The sequence below is a fragment of the Papio anubis genome, chromosome 1 (assembly GCF_008728515.1).
Source record: "Papio anubis isolate 15944 chromosome 1, Panubis1.0, whole genome shotgun sequence".
NCBI lineage: Eukaryota > Metazoa > Chordata > Mammalia > Primates > Cercopithecidae > Papio > Papio anubis.
In genome coordinates this window covers 133335236-133354478 of record NC_044976.1, presented here as the reverse complement: position 1 = coordinate 133354478, position 19243 = coordinate 133335236, and the positions used below count along the sequence as shown (strand labels likewise).

Sequence of the window (19243 nt, the reverse complement as noted above, 5' to 3'; positions counted from 1 at the left end):
TAACGAAGGGGTCATCAGTGACCTCAAGCCAGTGGGTTGGTGGATGGGGCCAAGAGCCCCCTAGGCGCATACTCACGCACTGGATAGCTGCTCATCTGTCCCTTGGGCCTGACCACCCTGCAGAGAATCCCACAGAAGGTTCTCCATGCCCCAGCCCCACCCAAACACTGAGACTTCCCTCAGTCATCCCCAGCCCGGGAATGGCTCCATCCTTCTCTGGTCACTCAGTTAAGTAAAATAGACAAATGAAAGTTGTCCATGCAGGCTGCTGTAACAAAACACCACAGCCTGGGAAAGTTAAAGACAATAGGGTTTAGGGCTCACAGCTCTGGAGGCTGGAGTACAAGATCCAGAGATAAGTCATAAGTAGAGTTTGTGGGTCTCAAAGGCAGAGGTGGTGGCAGGAGCAAAATACTGAATATGCAGGAGATAGTGAGTAAACAGAAGGCCTCAGGGGCCTCAGGGCACTAAACATTGATGATTGCTAAGTACACAAGTGCCACTTAAGGTGCAGGATCACTAAATATACAACAGAAAGGCACTAAGTATTCATAGTAGTAAAATATACCAGAGACACTAAATATTCAGGATCACTAAACACATAGGAGGAACTAAATATTAATGATCACAAAATAGGCCGGGCGCGGTAGCTCATGCCTGTAATCTCAGCACTTTGGTAGGCCGAGGAGGGCGGGTCACGAGGTCAGGAGATCGAGACCATCCTGGCGAACACAGTGAAATCCCGTCTTTACTAAAAATACAAAAAATAATAGCTGGGCATGGTGGCGGATGCCTGTAGTCCCAGCTACTCAGGAGGCTGAGGCAGGAGAATGGCATGAACTGGGGGGGGCGGAGCTTACAGTGAGCGGAGATCGTGCCACTGCACTCCAGCCTGGGTGACAGAGCGAGACTCCATCTCAAAAAAAAAAAAAGAAATATATATATATATATACACACCACAGACACTAAATATTGAGGATCGCTAAACACATAGGAGAAACTAAATATTAATGATCACAAAATATACAAGAAGCACTAAATATTCAGGATCACTAAATACATTAGAGACATTGAAAATCCAGGATTGGTAAATGTATGAGAGGCAAAGTGTTCATGCTCACTAGGTATACAAAGTACACTAAATATTAAATATTCAAGGTGACTAGTTGTACAAGAGGCACTAAATATTCATGATCATTAAATATACAAGAAGCACTAAATATTCAGGATTGCTAAATTTATGAGAGGCACTGAATACTTATGACCACTATATATACAAGATGCAGTACATGTTAGATGTTAATGATCCCTAAGTATACAAGAGGCACTAAATATTAAGATAAATAAACATGAGGCTTAGGTATCTAGGATGACTAGATATGCAAGAGGCACTAAATATTCAGGACAACACTAAGTATACAAGAGGCACTGAATATTCAGGATACGCTAAACAGGCCTGGCTCATTTGAGGCACTCCCTTTGGGATCACCATTCCAGCCCACCTTTCTCTATGGCATGGCCAGGACAGCCTGTGTCTCAGTAGCCACATGTGCCCACCATGGACCCACCAGCTGACCCAGCAGCTGACTCATCCTTGATCCTTCCTGACCCTCCATTGACCCTTCCCTGACTCACCACCTGAACTCCTCCCTGACCGCTCCTGACCCTCCGCTGGCCCTCGGTGGGTGGCGAAGGCCCAGAAGCCAGGTCTAGCCTGTTCACCAGATACCTGCTGTCCGGGAAGCCTGGCTCCCACCTCAGCCCCACAGGCCCACCGGCCACAATGCTTTGGGCTAGTTTGTTATCTTGACAGGAGAAACCTGGGCCTGGCCAGCCAGTGACCAGTAGGGCCCACTCAGGGCCATGAGTGGGCTGAGGGCACAGCCCACTGGGCAACAAAGATGGTCTGGGGCCCAAGGGCAGCTCCACGAGGGGTGGCTGCTGGGTCCAGGGTCTGGAAGCCAGGTGGTGCCCTGGACTTGGTGTTCCCAGCCGCCTGCGCAGAAGCAGCTGCCACTAGGCAGCAGTGGGACAGATATGGCCAGCATCCCACTGCAGCTGACGCTTGGTGAGTGGCATGCAGGAAACTAGAGACTCTTTCAGGCAGGTCCCAGGCCTACTCTGGCGATCAGAGTTGGGGGCCCTGTGAGATGGGAAAACACACAGACAGGGACAACGGGGATGAGTTCAGTACAACCCACACTGGACAGGGGTCAGAGCAGGTACCCAAAACTACTTTCCTGAAGGACTGGCATCACAAACACTTTAATGCAGCATCTCAGGAGGGGAAGAAATTGCAGGGAAGAAGGTGGTAGTTTTTTATGTTTTGTTTTCTTTTTAATTGGAAGACTCAAGCATTTTGGTGTTGAGCCATGTGGGAACTGACCAGCTGGGGCTGGGGAGAGACCCACGGCCAGAAGAGGGGAGGAGAGGGATGTGGAACACGGCTGAGCCAAGCTGCGTTCTGCAAAACTGCAAGCTCTCTCTGTGGGTTACTCCTGAGGCTGGCTTCAGCTGCATTCTCCCTCTGGGACATATCTCCTTTTCTCTTCTTCCTCCATAAAGTGCCTGCCCACAGGGGTGTGTGAAGTGTCAAGAGTAAACTTCCAGAGAAGGTGGGTGCATACTGGGAATGCAGCAGGCAGAGAAAGGTCACGATGCATCCACAGGAAGACAGCCAGCCCTGTGGAGATGAGCTGCCCACAGCCACCAACAGGACCCTCTTCTCTCCACAAGGTCCCCAAGTTATGGCTGCTGCTGCACCAAAGGCAGTCCCTGCTGCCCCTCTTTATACCTGGGGTAGGCCAGTAGCATCCTGGAAAGCACTAGAATGGGCCTCTCTCCTCTCGGGCATCTGGTCTACCCTCCCCACAGCCCTTCTGGGACCCCAGGCTTTCTTGCCTTTCCTTTCTGTTCTCCTGGTTACGGGACGATTTGGTACACATTCGTGTATTAGGTTCAGATTTTTTAAAAAATTGAGTGGTGAAATTCACATGACACACAATGTACCATTTTAAAATACACAATTCAGGTGCATTTAGTACATTCACAATGTTATGCAGTTACCACCTTTGTCTAGTTCCAGAACATCCTCATCACCCCTAAAGGAAGCCATCCCCACTAGGCAGGCACTCCCTTCCTCCAGCCCCTGACAGCCAACAGTCTGCCTTCAGTCCCTATGGATTTGCCTGTTCTGGACATTTCGTATCAATGGACTCAGACAATCTGTGGCCTTTGTATCTGGCTTACTTCACTGAGCATGTTGTCAAGGTTCATCCCTGTAGTAGCATGTCAGTGCTTCATTTCTTTTGAATGACTGAATAATATTTCATTGTGATTGGATAGACCCCAATCTGCTTACCCATTCCTTAGTTGATGGACATTTGGGTTGTTTCTACCTTCTGTATTTCATGAATAATGCTGTCATGAGCATTTGTGTACATGTTTGTGAATAAATGTATATTTTCATTTATCTTGGGTATATATACCTAGGACTGGAATTGCAGGACCATATGGTGATGTCTTCTTTATGTGAGAGTCTAATGAAGCTGAGTGCTCCATTACAGGCTCATGCCTGTAATCCGAGCACTTTGGGAGGCCAAGGCGGGCAGATCACCTGAGGTCAGGAGTTTGAGACCAGTCTGACCAACAAGGTGGTGAAACCCTGTTTCTACTAAAAATACAAAAATTTGTCAGGCGTGGTGGCAGGCGCCTGTAGTCCCAGCTGCTTGGGAGGCTGAGACAGGATAATTGCTCCAACCCTGGAGGCTGAGGTTGCAGTGAGCTGAGATCTCGCCACTCCACTGAGATCATACCACTGCACTCCAGCCTGGGCTACAAAGAGATACTCCATCTCAAAAAAAAACCCAAAAAACAAACAAACAAACAAAAAACAGCCAGGCATGGTGGCGGGCGCTACTTGGGAGGCTGAGGCAGAAAAATCACTTGAACCCAGTAGGCAGAAGTTCCAGTGAGCCGAGATCACTCCACTGCACTCCAGCCTGGGACACAGGGCATGGCTTTATCTTAAAAAAAAATGAAAATAAAAATAAAAAAGAGTCTAATGAACTTTCTTTTACTGAAGCAGGCAGCACTGGGTAATTTACTACATTTCTGAATCGGATAACCGGATAGAGAACCAGATCTTAGACCAAAGCTGTCCAGTGGAACTTTCTGTGATGCTGGAAACATTCTGTATCTGTGCTAACATGGTATCCACTGGCCACATGTGGTTAAGATGACTGATGAACTACATTTTGTATTAAATTTTAATTATCTGAAAATTAAATAGCCTGTGTGGTTCGTTGCTGTGTGTGAAACACCACAGCCTCAGAGATAACAAACGCAGTGCTACCCCAAAGTAGCCCTCCCACTACGCTGCCGCCCCCTTCACTCCATTTGAGTACCTTTTACAAAATCTGGAAATCCATGGTGATAATCAAAACACTTAAAGCCCCCAGACCCTGCAAAAACCTTAAATACCATTAAAGTGTATTTGAAGAGATAGAGTGACCTACATAGATATAAATACATAAAGATAAATTTCAACTGAAAATGAAGGCTTTCACAAGAAAAATAATGAAAAGAGCTCTGAAGGCTACTTCCTTTCCTGGCCAGTCCTTGCAGTTTTGTTTTACTGAAATGCTGCCCACTCATGACACACACTGTGAATATTGTGCTGTTTAGATCCACACTGTTGGAGCAGCTGCTTACCAATTTTTGGTTCAAATAGTTTCATAGCACTGGGATATTTTCGGTTAGCTGGTGTCCAGGAAGGCGACTTGAGTAGACCCAATTTTAATAGGGTAAATATAAATTATATAATATTCCTGAATCATTTTACTGGCCTATATTTGTTATCACAATAAATAATAATTGCTAATTACCCTGATCTGATAATAAATATATTGAAAATATCACTATGTACCCCATGCAATATACAATTGTTAGGTGTCAATTAACTAAATACTATCACATTGGGGATTAAAGAAAAAAACAAAGTAGGAATCATTCATATTTTGAGAAATAGATTAATGAAAACTGTACAGATAACAACAGAAGAGTAACACTTTCTGAGCTCTGATTTTGTGGCAAACATTTTTTAAGGGATTATAATGGATTAAATCAATGAACCTCTCTCCTCCAAGATTTAGAGGTTATTAACACAGCCATTTCAGTTAATTTGCCTGGAGGTCTCCGACCCTCTTAAACCCTCATTTTTATAAGGAAAAATGTAGTTACAAACAGTTATTTTCCTCAAGTCCACATGTGTCATCATTCATCTGGTTCTAACAATACTCATTGTAAATTTGCTTAACTCGCAGATTTAGTTTTCCTTTTCAGAATCAGTGTACAAATTATTTTGTTCTGATTTTAGCAATCAATTTAAGCAGATCTTTGATTAATGTTTGACCAACTGGAATTAAACAAACTAAATTCCTTTAAATAATTATCCTATTCCAAATTAAGTCTTCTTAAAAGGTTTATACTTTTCAGCATCTACTAATCTGGTTCCTTTTAAGTACTGAACCTTTCCTCATGACCTTTAGAATTCCCAGCCAAATAGATTAAATCTTAGCCCTGGTGGAGCTCACATTGTTAAAACTTAGCAATTTAAATAGAAATCCATAGACTCACTCTTCAGAATTAAAGTGCAAACTACTTAGAGATCATAAATACTTTTAATATCAGATAAATCATTAAGAAATTGCATTCTGTACTCGACGACCACACTGGAACCTTGCCAGAGTCAAGAGAACTTGTCACTAGTAATTATGAAGACACCTTTACGGTGAGCGTATTAAAACCCCTACCAGAGGTTTTCGATGGGACTCAAGAGCAAGGGGTAGCCACCTGTGGGCGAGGGTTCCTTGCTGTTAACAGAACACGTTGCCCACCAGGCGAGTATGCGACCCAATCAGTCTCCAGGGTCTCGGTTCCCGTTGCGCCCTTCCCCGTGGCCACTGCGCTCATTCATGAGCCTAGGGTGATCAGGACTCCGTCCTATAAAGAACTGTAGGCTCAGTGAGGCTCTTTTCTCGAGATGGTGGGTGGCTCTGAAAAGAGCCTTTATGTCCATCAAAGGGGCCCCGGGGGCAGCGGGCGGCCTCACTTGCCCTTGGCCTTGTGGTGGCTCTCCGTCTTCTTGGGCAGCAGCACGGCCTGGATGTTGGGCAAGACGCCGCCCTGCGCGATGGTCACGCGGCCCAGCAGCTTGTTGAGCTCCTCGTCGTTGCGGATGGCAAGCTGCAGGTGGCGCGGGATGATGCGCGTCTTCTTGTTGTCGCGCGCCGCGTTGCCGGCAAGCTCCAGAATCTCGGCGGTCAGGTACTCCAGCACCGCGGCCAGATAGACCGGGGCGCCGGCCCCCACGCGCTCGGAATAATTGCCCTTGCGGAGCAACCGGTGCACTCGGCCCACGGGGAACTGCAGCCCCGCGCGCGATGAGCGCGACTTGGCCTTGGCGCGCGCCTTGCCACCCTGCTTACCGCGACCGGACATTTCCGATTCAGGGGCAAAAGACAACAAGAATCCAAAAGCGAGACCGAAAACAAGAGGGAAGAGAACTCCAGCGAGCCCTTATCTATGGTAAGGAGGTAGGCTAGACCGCGGAGTTCGATTGGATGGCTATGGTAGCCAATCAGAAAAAGAACCTGGCACTCCTAATTTGCGTATTTCTTTCCCAGCGATGACGTAGAACAACGTTTGATCCAATCAGAAGTGAGCAAATCCTGAGCCTTCATTTGAATACAAAACGTACAAATAGAGTTACTCCGAGCGCTGCGCGTTGTTTTGGAGAGACACAGCCATCATGCCAGACCCGTCCAAATCGGCTCCTGCGCCCAAGAAGGGTTCTAAAAAGGCCGTCACCAAGGCGCAGAAGAAGGACGGCAAGAAGCGCAAACGCGGCCGCAAGGAGAGCTATTCTATCTACGTGTACAAGGTGCTGAAGCAGGTGCACCCCGACACCGGCATCTCGTCCAAGGCCATGGGCATCATGAACTCCTTCGTCAATGATATCTTCGAGCGCATCGCCAGCGAGGCCTCCCGCCTGGCGCACTACAACAAGCGCTCCACCATCACGTCCCGCGAAGTGCAGACGGCCGTGCGCCTGCTGCTGCCGGGCGAGCTGGCCAAGCACGCTGTGTCCGAGGGCACCAAGGCTGTCACCAAGTACACCAGCTCCAAGTGAGGCGTTTCCCGGCGTCCTGAACCCAAAGGCTCTTTTCAGAGCCACCCACACGATCGAGAAAGGGTTTCGAACACGGTGAAGGGTTATGTAACCTAATATGTCTCCATGCGCCCTAGCGGTTGCCGGGTGCGGCCGAATCTGAGCCTCCTCTGTGTGTGTGTGTGTGTGTGTGTGTGTGTGTGTGTGTGTGCGCGCGCGCGCGCGCGCGCCGGCAGAGAACGAGAAAAACTGCTCATTACAGAAATTGGGGTAGAAACAGTGCTCAGGTGATATAGCTCAGTAATGTTGGGAGCCAATCAAGGACCCCCTCTCCACTCCCTCCCTCCGCGCGGACATATTAACACGCGACGAGACTTTTTGTTTTTTTCTTTGAGACGGAGTCTGCTCTGTTGCTAGGCTGGAGTGCAGTGGCGTAATCTCGGCTCACTGCAACCTCCGCCTCCTGGGTTCAAGCGATTCTCGTGCCTCAGCCTTACGAGTAGCTGGGATTACAGGCATGGGCCACCACGCCTGGCTAAATTTTTGTATTTTTAGTAGAGACGGGGTTCCACCATGTTGGCCAGGATGGTCTCGATCTCCTGACCTGTTGATCCATCCGCCTCGGCCTTCCAAAGTGCGGGGGTTACAAGCGTGAGCCACCGCGCCCGACCCCAAATGTCTTTTATAAGCAAGTGGTGCATTCTTGGATGTTGAGCGCTTGCGCCCGGTTCAGGACCGGGTCCGACTGAGCTTGGCGTGCGCGGTGCACGTGAGCGGTGCGGGTCACCTCCCCATCCCTACCTGCACCCCATGGGTGAGGCCAGACGTGGCGCAAGACCACGGGCTCTGAGGCCATGGGCGTTGTCACGTTCCCCTGGTGGTGGTGCCTGGCTCTGCATTTGCTTAAGACTTCCATCCCTGCCTGGACCAGAGAGACAGACTTAGATTTAAGTGATGAACATTCCGGGAGGATATTTTCCTGGCAGGATACTGCGATAGCAGGATGTTTGATACCGAATCGAAGCGCTGCGTCAAAGCAGCGCCCTGCTCTGGGGAGCCGGATGTAATAAGCGACCCCAGCTGCCGGTAGCTTTAACCCTTATGGGAGTGGGGGTGGGGGAAGGGTTAATTCAGGAGGGAAAGAATTCCCTTTTTCTGAGCAAATGTAGCTGCCTCCCTCTTCTACCACATTGTTTTCTGCGAGGCGTTAGCAACACAGAATTCCTTTCCTACCCCCTCCAAATTCACAGCATTTATTTGGGGACTGCCATTTTGGCGCAGGAAAGCTCTTTGGCACGAAGAGTTTTCGCTCTGGAAAGGGCATTGTTTACGTTTTCATGACTTGGCTTTTCTTGTTTGGAAAAAGGAGATTTCCAGTAATTGCTTCCCCAAACCATTGTGAAAATTCAAAGTATTGAGCGTTTGTGTCACCGTTTCCAGCAGGGAATAAAAATTCAATAAAGCTAAATGAGAATTTTTTTTTTTTTTTTTTTTTTTTTTTTGAGACAGAGTCTTGATCTGTCGCCCAGGCTGGAGTGCAATGGCGCGGTCTCTGCTCACTGCAACCTCCGCCTACGCGGGTTCAAACGATTCCCTTGCTTCGGCCTACGGAGTGGCTGAGACTACAGGCGTGCGCCACCCACGCCCAGCTAATTTTTGTATTTTCAGTAAAGAAGGGGTTTCACCATGTTGACCAGGATGGTCTCGATCTCTTGACCTCGTGATCCACCCGCCTCGACCTCCCAACGTGCTGGGATTACAGGCGTGAGCCACTTCTCCCGGCCGAGAAATAATTTTTTAATAAAATTAAATGAAAACTATTTTTCCCCCCAAGTCATCTCTCCAAAGGGAACGCGTCGTGTGCCTGGGATGCGGAAGGAAAGGTCAATGTGAACATCCTCGACCAAAACAGCTTTGTCCACTACTCCCCACCTTTTTTCCTGCGTGGTTCCTCTAAAGAATCTTTGAGAACCTTGCATATTTTAAAGCTATCTAAAATATTTTTATTTACAATTAAAATAGTTGCAAAGATACAAATATCAATATGGGACTTTTTAAAAATCAAAATTCTCACATCAGTCTTAAGGTGCCTTTTGGAATATCAATATGATAGTATAATTAATTCATAAAATACATGACCAAATTTTTCTTTGACAATGAGAAGTTTCAGATGATTTTTTTCTTCCTGAATGCCTATTTCTATTCTCCGTTTGCCTTACAATTTCACCCTACCTTAATATATCTATTGTATGTTTAATGGTGTTTTGTCTATTATCGTTCTCTGCAAAAAAGTCTACACTGAAATTTAAACTACCTCTGGGTAGTCTCTCAGTATTTTAGAAAAATCATCTCGACAGTACACAATTGTTCAAAACATAAATAATTTGATAGATTATTATCAAACAGATAAACTTTTAGTGAAACTGACTCTTTTAATGAGCATCTACTCTTCTCCTCCCCTTCCCACCTCAGTGACTGCATGCATGCAGTGTTCATATGGTTACAGTGTTAGCAGAGCATGGGATCATTTCTATATGGTTACAATGCTAGCAGTGCACGGGCTCATTTCCATTCTGTTTTGTTTTGATATATGTTCCAAAAAAATTTAGAAAAAATGCACAGGAACAGCAACTTTGTCATAGGCATTTTATTCCATTCTTTGCATCCCCAGTTATAATCCAAATAATAAACAGTGATCCATCATCAAAAGTAAGTGGGACTTATCAACACCCTTAGTATTTTCAAGAAATATAGAATTTGTATGAAAAGCTATTGAATCCAGTCCTCTCCACTATGAAACAGGTGCCCAATGACTGGAACATCCAAGCCCTCAGCCTCCTGTCAGCATGGATTGGAAGTCAATACCTTAAACATTTGCAGCTGTGAAATTACTCTCACAGATCCATATAGTTCTGCACCTTAAGGAACTTAAAACATAGGTTTAATAAAGTGAAACCAGTCTCCAGCAGAGAGAGTGAATGATTGTGTTAGCACAAGGCAACAACGCTGGTTGGTGCCAGAGATCAAATCAAGGCAGAAGATGAACATTTCATGACCATTTCCAAGTGTAATTCTCTAAGAAGGCATTTCGTGATGGATAATGTCAAACGTCAGTCAATTCATATCTCAGTCCTTCTGATTCCCCTGACACAAACTTGAAGTAAAAACAGGCTGTCTGTCTCTTCCTGCTGCGTTAGCACCCCCAGGCCCAGAATGCATGGGATTTGTACCTCTCTCCCAGGACAGGAATCTGTTAAGGGAGAGGCAAAGAAGGTAAAACAGGATCCCTGCTACTGAGATTTTATAATGGAGAAAATTCAGAGCAATTGTGTCCAGAACTCATTTCTCTAATTATAGTGTTACAACGGAGAAAGACAAATGTTAATGATAAACGGAGTGCACATCAAGTATGTCAGAATCCACGGGAATTAGGACCCACTCAACAAAATGGAAGCATTTTCTGGGTTGGAGAGACATGCCAAGATTCTCAAACGAAGCCAGATTTTTAAACTAAGGTTCATATCTCACCTATCTGAGATGAGTGAGTGACAATCACTGAAATACATGTCAGATTGTATGCCTACAAAATCCCTCCAGACTGGCATACAATCTGAAATGTATTTAAGAGATTGCCCCTCACCCATATCAGATGGAAATTTCAAGTCAGATTGGCTAATTATTATGCAGTAAATAAAATAATTTGGATGGAATCATCTCCAATTAAAGCGACTTTGATTAAAAAAACAAAAAATAACATGTTGGTGAGAACGCGGGAAAGGGAATGCTTGTACACTGCTGATAAGAATGTAAATCAGTACAGCCGCTATAGAGACGAGTATGGGCATTCTTAAATAAACTAAAAACAGACTTACCATATGATCCAGCAACCCCACTGCTGGGTATATATCCAAAATAAAGGAAATCGGTATATCAAAGAGATGTCTGCAGTCTCATGTTCATTGCAGCACTATTTATAATAGCCAAGAAAGAGAGTTAACCTTAATGCCCATCAGTAGATAAATGGATAAAGAATATGTGGTATATTTACACATTCAAATACAATTTGGCCATTAAAAAATAATGAAATCCCATCATTAGCAGCACCATGGATGGAACTGGAGGACATTATATTAAGTGAAACAAATCAGGCACAGAAAGACAAATACTGCATGATCTCACTCATACGTGGGAGCTAAGAACATGGGTCTCACGGAGGTAGAAAGTTGATTACTGGTTACCAGAAGCTGGGAAGAGTGGTGGGGAAAGGAGGAGATGAAGCCAATCAATGGGTACAAAAATACACTTAGGAGAAATAGTAACATCTAGTGTTGGTTAGAAAAGTAGGGTGACTGCAGGTAACAATAATTAGTTGTATTGCTGGAGGAGAGGAATTGGAATGATCTCGACCTGAAGAGGGGGTGAATATGATGACGGATGTCCCAGTTGCCCTGGTTTGATTGTTATGCCTATGCGTATATCAAAATATCGTATGTATCCCCCAAATATGTACAATTATTATGTACTACTAATAAAAAAGCTTATTGCTCTGAAAAAGTGCTCTAAAAAATAAAGCCTAGGACGGGCGCAGTGGCTCACACCTGTAATCCCAGCACTTTGGGAGGCCGAGGCAAGTGGATCACGAGGTCAGGAGATCCAGATCATCCTGGCTAACACGGTGAAACCCCGTCTCTACTAAAAATACAAAAAAATTAGCCGGGCGTGGTGGCGGGTGCCTGTAGTCCCAGCTAATCGGGAGGCTGAGGCAGGAGAATGGCCTGAACCCAGGAGGCAGAGCTTTTAGTGAGCCGAGAGTGCCACTGCACTCCAGCCTGGGCAACAGAGCGAGACTCCGTCTCAAAAAATAAAAAAAATAAAAAAAAAATAAAAAAATAAAACCTATTTACAAAAAGAATTTGGAGGAAAGAAAACTCCCTTTAAGAAAAAACTAACCCAAGAAAATTGATATACTTTATGAGACCATAGAGGTTAAATGTTGATAAATGCTTGGCTGTCATTGTGTTGGGGGTGTGCAGTGGGAACTGAGCCTGGGTAGAGTGCATCCTCTACCAGTGGGAACTGAGCCTGGAATCTGAATCCTAATTCCAGGCAACGTTTCTGCTTAGAGGGTGGTTGGGGTGACACAGGTACGGGGTATTTTTAGGGAGAGGACAGCCTGGGCCCCAGTCAGGCCTGCATGCCTTAGTTTTTACTTAATGTGTCATCCAGAGATCATACTTATTTTGCCTATGATTTGCTGGAATTCTTTTAAAAAGCACTATATTTGCATTATTCAAAATAATCTTTCACTGTGCATTTTGCGTACACACACATACACACACATTTTTGGGATAAAATACCAGAATCCCTTAATTGGGGAAATTTTAACTAAGTGATAAGGAGATATGTGAGCCTGCTGTTTTGATGTTTCAAGCAGGAAGGCGTGGCATAAAGAGCTGCTTAGGCGCAACGCCGCTGAAAAGGTTTTGGCTAGAAGCTCACGGTGTCTAGTTGTGGCTAAGGAGGGAGGAAAGGGGCGGGAGAAGGACGGACCCAAGCACCCGCACCCAGATGGCGCGACAACCCCCTCACCCCCAACCCCGGACCTCAGTGAGCACGTCCTCCAGTCTCAGCCACCAGGAGGCACTGGGGGAGGGGAAGTGGCACAAGATCTTCCTGGAGGTGACCCACGCTCCTCACGCGCAGGGCGTGCGCCACACACAGATCTTTGGATAGGATCCATGGTTCAATCTCCTGTACTGCGCCCTCTCTGACTTTGCCTGTGGCCAAGAGAAGACGAACGCAGCCTTTCTAAGGGAAATGCGCCATTACAGACGGGAAGCCTAGTTTTATCTCTAAGACTTGCGCCTCCACAACTCACTCTACCTTCCCCCGTTACTCCAGTTAAATCACAGGTCACAACCAGACCAGGTGGCACGCTCCTTTTTGAGCTTGGAGGTGGCTCTGAAAAGAGCCTTTGGGTTCAGGACGCCGGGAAACGCCTCACTTGGAGCTGGTGTACTTGGTGACAGCCTTGGTGCCCTCGGACACAGCGTGCTTGGCCAGCTCGCCCGGCAGCAGCAGGCGCACGGCCGTCTGCACTTCGCGGGACGTGATGGTGGAGCGCTTGTTGTAGTGCGCCAGGCGGGAGGCCTCGCTGGCGATGCGCTCGAAGATATCATTGACGAAGGAGTTCATGATGCCCATGGCCTTGGACGAGATGCCGGTGTCGGGGTGCACCTGCTTCAGCACCTTGTACACGTAGATAGAATAGCTCTCCTTGCGGCCGCGTTTGCGCTTCTTGCCGTCCTTCTTCTGCGCCTTGGTGATGGCCTTCTTGGAGCCCTTTTTAGGAGCCGGAGCCGCCCGCGATGGCTCCGGCATGGCGGGGTGACAAGAGCTCCTAGACGAACGCGGACGCGAGGCGGGCAGGGCTATTTGCCATCTTTATATTCAAATGAAGGCTCCAAATCTGTAGGGTCTGATTGGACGGCCTGACGCCGAGGCCGCCACCGGGAGGAATTTATGCAAAGAGGAGAGTCCGGTTCTTCTTTCCTATTGGACGGTGGTCCAACCAATCCCAAGGCATATCCGCCGCGCACAGGCGCTGAGGTTGCGCATCTTTGTTCAAAGCCTTTGTTTTAAACCTGGAGATTTTTGTGTCCGCAGCGGATCTGGACGTAGCTAAAAAGAAACTGAAAAACGGTTTCAACCCCAAATTGCAGTCTTCTCTGGCTGTGAGGCACATACATGGGGGCCTGTTTTTTTCCTGAGGCACACAGCTAAGGAGTGGTAGTTAGTGCTTATTTAGAAGGGGAGGTGGGGGTGGGAATGGCAGTTTGCAACGACCTTAACCCTTCATATCTTGCCCTTCCCTCCATTCCTCCAAAGATCAAAGGGATGCATTCCTCTCAGAATTCAATTGTAAATCCAAACGATTCGTTAGGAAATACAGAAAATAGTACAGATAACATACAAACGTACCTAAATTGGAATTGTAGTCATGAGGCAGAGTTTTAACTGGAGAAAGAAATTGAATGGTTTTCAAATGAAACCTAGTCCTTTCTACTGTTTTTAAAATCCCCCCAAACCCCTTTGAAGTGACAGCCATAATGCAAAGGGCTTGCTATGGGCGATCTCATTTGTTTCCCAGTGTCCCCGAGAGGTGGGTACTGTGATTGCTTGCGATTACCCGTCAGAGGGCAGGCTTATGGAAGGCACTGTCTCCGAGCTGCGCCCCTCTCCCCGCCACTATATTAACTCCCAATGAAGAAACGTAAGGTGTTGTGTATTTCAGCTTCAACGGAAGAGCTGGTTAAAAAAGCAGAATCTCGGGCCCACTCCAATCTGATTGAGTCAGAATTTGCATTTTAAAAAGACTTGTGCGCACTTTACAATTTGAGAAGCCCTAGTCCAGAGGTCATTTATCTGCCCTAGCTGGGGCAGATAATTTACCTCTCCATACCTCCATACACTCATCTGTGAAATGAGGCTGCCAGTGCCCACCTGATAGCGTTGCTGAGCATTAATGAGTGTGAAGCAGTGGGCAGAGTGCCCAGCATCTGTTTTGTGCTTAATTCCTGTTAGCGCCTTTCCTTCTTAGGACTGATCCAGCCATAAGCAGCTTGGGCTACCTCAGCAGAGCGTGCTCTATGCCCGGGGCAGATCCATCACATAAATATGTAGCACGAACCTTTCTCTCTCACCAGCATGCTGACTGAGCTTAATTCACTGGGAAGGATGTGGCTTTCATGTCTGAGTCTCCAGAGAACAGAGTGTGGCACCCAGCAGGGGCCCAGTCAGTATTTGCTTGTGAATAAGCCTGTGAGCTGAGGCAGTGCCTTCTACATTCAAGTCTGTCCTCTGAGGTCTTCTGGGCATCTTGAGACTGTGGGTTCCCTGAGTGGCTTTGGGCATACCCAGCATTAAGCACTTTATCTGTTTCCTTTTGAAATATGTGGTTGATTTAACAAGCATTTCTAGAGTGCTCACTGAGAGCTGGCTAGGTAACCATTTAATAAATACTTGATTCAATTTAGTTCTCAAACAGCCCTTCGACTAAGATTCTCTGCTTGACCAAACTCTGGTCAGGCTCCAGAACCTCCTTCTGGGTCCATCTGTGCACTTGCTTATGAAATTCAGTTTTAGGAAGAGCCCCGCTAAGTCAGTTTAATCAGAACCCCTGATTCTGAATATCTGATCACCCTCTGTGCTATCTGATGGGGTACCTCATCCTCCATCCCCAGGTGATGTCTGATCACTCTGCCTGCCTCCAGCAAGAGCCCTGTGAAGTTGGTTTACCCAGAATCCCCCTCACCCCTGATGTCTTCTTCTTCTTCTTTTTTTTTGAGATGCAGTCTTGCTCTGTCACCCAGTAGCACAATCTCAATTCACTGCAATGTCCGCCTACCGGGTTCAAGTGATTTTCCTGCCTCAGCCTCCTGAGTAGCTGGGATTACTGGCATGCATGACCATGCCAGGCTAATTTTTGTATTTTTAGTGGAGACAGGGTTTCGCCATAAAACTGCTGCCCTCAAGTGATCCACCCTCCTCAGCCTCCCGAAGTGTTGGGATTACAGGCATGAGCCACTGTGCCCGGCCCGGCCCTGATGTCTCCTCTTAATACTGTTCTATCCACTGATCTACCATACTCCTGTCTATACATTTCCACTTGTCAGTGCAGTACTCAGAGTTGAGCCCAGTTTCTCTACCCTGCTGCAGAATCCCACTGCAATGGTCCTAATCCTACTCCATCATCCTGAATGAAATCTTCCTCACCATGCTTTAACAAGTGTTAATATATATACATATATAGCACTGCTTGCCTTGGTCCTGCCAGCCCAGTGAGAAGCTGGTCTTCCCACCAGGTTCTTACTAAGGCTTCCTGGCTTCCTACTGGTATGGGAAGGTTTGAAACAAAACTTGGAGTGGGACAGGAGGTGGGCATTCTAAGGACTTTGGGTAAGAATATGTCTTTCAGGTGCTAAGATTTAGGATTTTCTCTGCCCACCATCTGGCGGCTGCTTAGTGGTGTCAGGAAATCAGCCCTGGTTCTCATAGGTGATTGCTAGGGACTCAAAGTCTGTGTTCCCTCCAAATTTCTAGGTTGAAAACCCCAATCCTCAGGGTGATGGTGTTAGAAGGTGGAGCCTTTGGGGGACGATTAGGTCATGAGGGTGGAGTGGCATGGTAGGATTCCTGCCCTTATAAGAAGAGACACAAGACAGCTAGCTTTTCTCTTTCTCTCTGCTGCAGGGCCCAAGGGAAAATCTTTCCCATTACCCTCTGAAGGTTTACTAAAAATCAGCTGACAAAAGGCAGATTAAAAGAGAAAAGGCATACACATTTATTTGATCATAGTTTTGTGTGACACAAAATCCCTCAGAATGAATACAGAGGAAGCTGTCTATTTTAATGCTTAGGTTCAACAAAATTTGGACTGCTATGTAGAAATAGGATCAGGCATGATCTACTGCTAATACACTGAGTGAGGATATCCAGCAAGGCCTGTCTGTCTAGATTCTTCTTGGCCTCTCTGCGTGGCATTCGTTCCTCTCGGGTATGAGATAGGACCCTCTGTGAAATGGGAGTCTTACGACCTACAACCAAACAAGGTGGCCCAGAGAATTTATGGTCAGCATTTGCACAGAAAGGCAGGAGTTAGAGTAATATTTTTAGGATTTGTGTCTGGCTTTGGGAAAAAGGGGTTGTGGTTTTTATGACCTGCCTTGGGGAAGAGGGATTCTAGTTTCTATGGCCAGTCTGGGGGAGAATGGGACTGAGATAGGAAGGCAGGAGATCAGAGAAAGTTTTTTGCTTCTGAGGTCTTCATTTTAGGATATCGCTTTCTAGCACCATGTGAGGACACAGTGAGAAGGTGACTAGGTGCAAACCAGTAAGAGTGACCCCACAAAACCCAACCCTGCTGACACCCTGATCTCAGACTTCTAGCCTTGGATAATCAGCATTCGTTGGGGGAAAATAATGACACAAAATGTATGTATTGTGTAATTGTAATGTGCAATTTGTATTAAATGTCTTTTTATTTTTATTTTTATTTTTTAGGTGACAGGGTCTTGCTCTGTTGCCCAGGCTGGAGTGCAGTGGTGGGATTCATAGCTCACTGCAGCCTCAAACTCCTGGGTTCAAGCAATCCTCCTATCTCAGCCTCCCAAGTAGCTGGGACTATAGGTACATGCCACCATGCCTGGCTAATTTTTTTTTTTTTTTTTTTTTTTTGGTAGAGACAGGGTCTTTCTATGTTTCCCACACGGGTCTCTTTTCTCCCAAAGACTTTGATGAATTTCTGTTGTTTAAGTCTCCCCTTCTGTAGCATTTTGTTAGAACAGCCTGAGCCAACTGAGACAGTGTCTTGGATCAAGACCAACATGATGTATTGGCAGATGGACACTATGGAGTAAACTTGAAGCTTTCCTCATGTGAAGAAAAGAAGGAAAAAAGAAGAGAGGGAAGGAAGGAAAAGAAAGAAAGAAGGAAAGAAAGAAAGAAGAGGGAGAGTTGGGGAGACGGAGGGAGGGAAGGACAGGGAAAGAGAAAGAAAAAAGAAAAAGAAACAGTGGCCTCTAGCTTAGTGACTGGGTTTAGGTGATTAAGAAAAATAATAAACACCTTACCCCTGCCCCTCGCACTTCTTTAATGGTTCTAGAGTACAGTACCTGGGCTGGAAGCCAGTCTAGAAATGTGTTGAATGAATAACTGAATGCATGAAATCAGCCCATCTTTACACGTTAGATTTTTGTGCAGCTCTGGATGATGTATCCTTCTCTACTAGGATAAGGGGTTCCTGCAGTGAGCGTTTTCCCCACCAGTCAAGAAGCCAGTTCCCTTTAAGTCTCACAAACAAGCATTTAACACAGGCGGGGCATGTTCGCTGAGGCCTGTAATCCCAGCACTTTGAGAGACCCAAGCAGGTGGATCCCTTGAGTCCAGGAGTTTAAGACCAGCCTGGGAAACACAGCGAGACCCCGTCTCTTTTTTTTTTAAGCATTTAATAAAATTGCACGTTGCAATGGTAAATGTACATGCTCCATCCAGACCCCACCGGTAGGGTGGGATCTGTGTGGGGGACAGTACTCTGCAGATAGAGAGAGGACAGGCTTCTAGGCTTCCCAAGGACTAGAGGGAACCTTGTGGGATTTAAAGCAGGAGGAACTGGGGGTGGCTGAAATGATAGGGTGTGCTGTGGAGTTCTGCAGGGAACTCTGGGGCCTCCCGTAATGCTTGCAGGATTGCAAAGAAGGAAAAAAGGGTTTGGGCAGCCTTGCACTTCGCAGGGCTTCCAGTTGACAGCCTATGGACAAAGGCCTTCCTGCCACAGCCAAGGTGCGTTTCTATCAGGGGCGACTCCTGGGGCACCTGAGGGCAACCTCCTCCCGGCGCGCCCCTACCCTGCTTAAAGGCACTGGGTTGCGCCGAGCCAGCACCTGGGGGTTCCCCAGCCCAGCACTGGGGACAAAGGCCGGTGCCCTTGGGGACCTGGCGCCCAAAAGAGCAGGCCCTCTGACGAAGGCGAGGAGGCACATCGGCGGATTCCCAACGCCCAAGTCCGCAGAAGCAGCTTTTGTGCTCATTTCCATTGCATTTCAGTACTTAGAAGAGAGCTGCAAATGCCAGCGGCAGGTGGTGTGGATGCAGAAGCAAAGCAGGAGCGTGAAAGCCAATCGGTGAAGCAGCGGTGAGGCCCGGGCGAGGGCACCAGCCTGGGAACCCGAGGTGTGCTGCCGGAGCAGCGCGTCTGGGGTAACCTGAACGGCGGCCTTTGGTGGCCCTGTCCACGCAGCGAGGCCGCTCCTGCCCTACAGTAGCTTTTGGCGAAAAGTTCTTCAGCACCAGTGATCTCCCCTCCCCAAGCTAATATTATACCACAGATTTCTCTTCTTACCTACTGCAATTAAATATCTTACCGGCTGCTGACTGCGAAGCTGGTGGCTTCAAGCAGCATTTGGAGAAGATATGGAAACCGGTAATGTACGTATCACAAGACATAAGGGCATTTTATGTAATAAATAATAAATAATAAATATTTATTATTTAACCAGGAGAGGTGGTTTCCAC

The 19243-nt window shown here is 46.9% G+C and overlaps 3 protein-coding genes across 3 annotated transcripts; 1 reads left to right on the top strand and 2 right to left on the bottom strand.

Moving 5' to 3' along the window:
- Positions 1-5662: 5662 nt before the first annotated feature.
- Positions 5663-6551, bottom strand: LOC101020627 (histone H2A type 3). Its single transcript, XM_003892994.1, has one exon. The coding sequence runs from the start codon at positions 6499-6501 to the stop codon at positions 6109-6111; it is 393 nt and encodes a 130-aa protein (XP_003893043.1). The 5' UTR covers positions 6502-6551; the 3' UTR covers positions 5663-6108.
- A 163-nt stretch (positions 6552-6714) lies between these two features.
- Positions 6715-7624, top strand: LOC101020272 (histone H2B type 3-B). The gene has a single exon (XM_003892993.4). The coding sequence runs from the start codon at positions 6812-6814 to the stop codon at positions 7190-7192; it is 381 nt and encodes a 126-aa protein (XP_003893042.1). The 5' UTR covers positions 6715-6811; the 3' UTR covers positions 7193-7624.
- A 4404-nt stretch (positions 7625-12028) lies between these two features.
- On the bottom strand, positions 12029-13630 carry LOC101019919 (histone H2B type 3-A). The gene has a single exon (XM_021926343.2). It carries the CDS (start codon positions 13550-13552, stop codon positions 13172-13174), a length of 381 nt encoding a protein of 126 aa, XP_021782035.1. The 5' UTR covers positions 13553-13630; the 3' UTR covers positions 12029-13171.
- Between the last annotated feature and the right edge of the window lie 5613 nt (positions 13631-19243).

Bases quoted from the DNA above. Each gene is read 5' to 3' on its own strand.
- LOC101020627 (XM_003892994.1), bottom strand. From the start codon at position 6,501: ATGTCCGGTCGCGGTAAGCAGGGTGGCAAGGCGCGCGCCAAGGCCAAG.
- LOC101020272 (XM_003892993.4), top strand. From the start codon at position 6,812: ATGCCAGACCCGTCCAAATCGGCTCCTGCGCCCAAGAAGGGTTCTAAA.
- LOC101019919 (XM_021926343.2), bottom strand. From the start codon at position 13,552: ATGCCGGAGCCATCGCGGGCGGCTCCGGCTCCTAAAAAGGGCTCCAAG.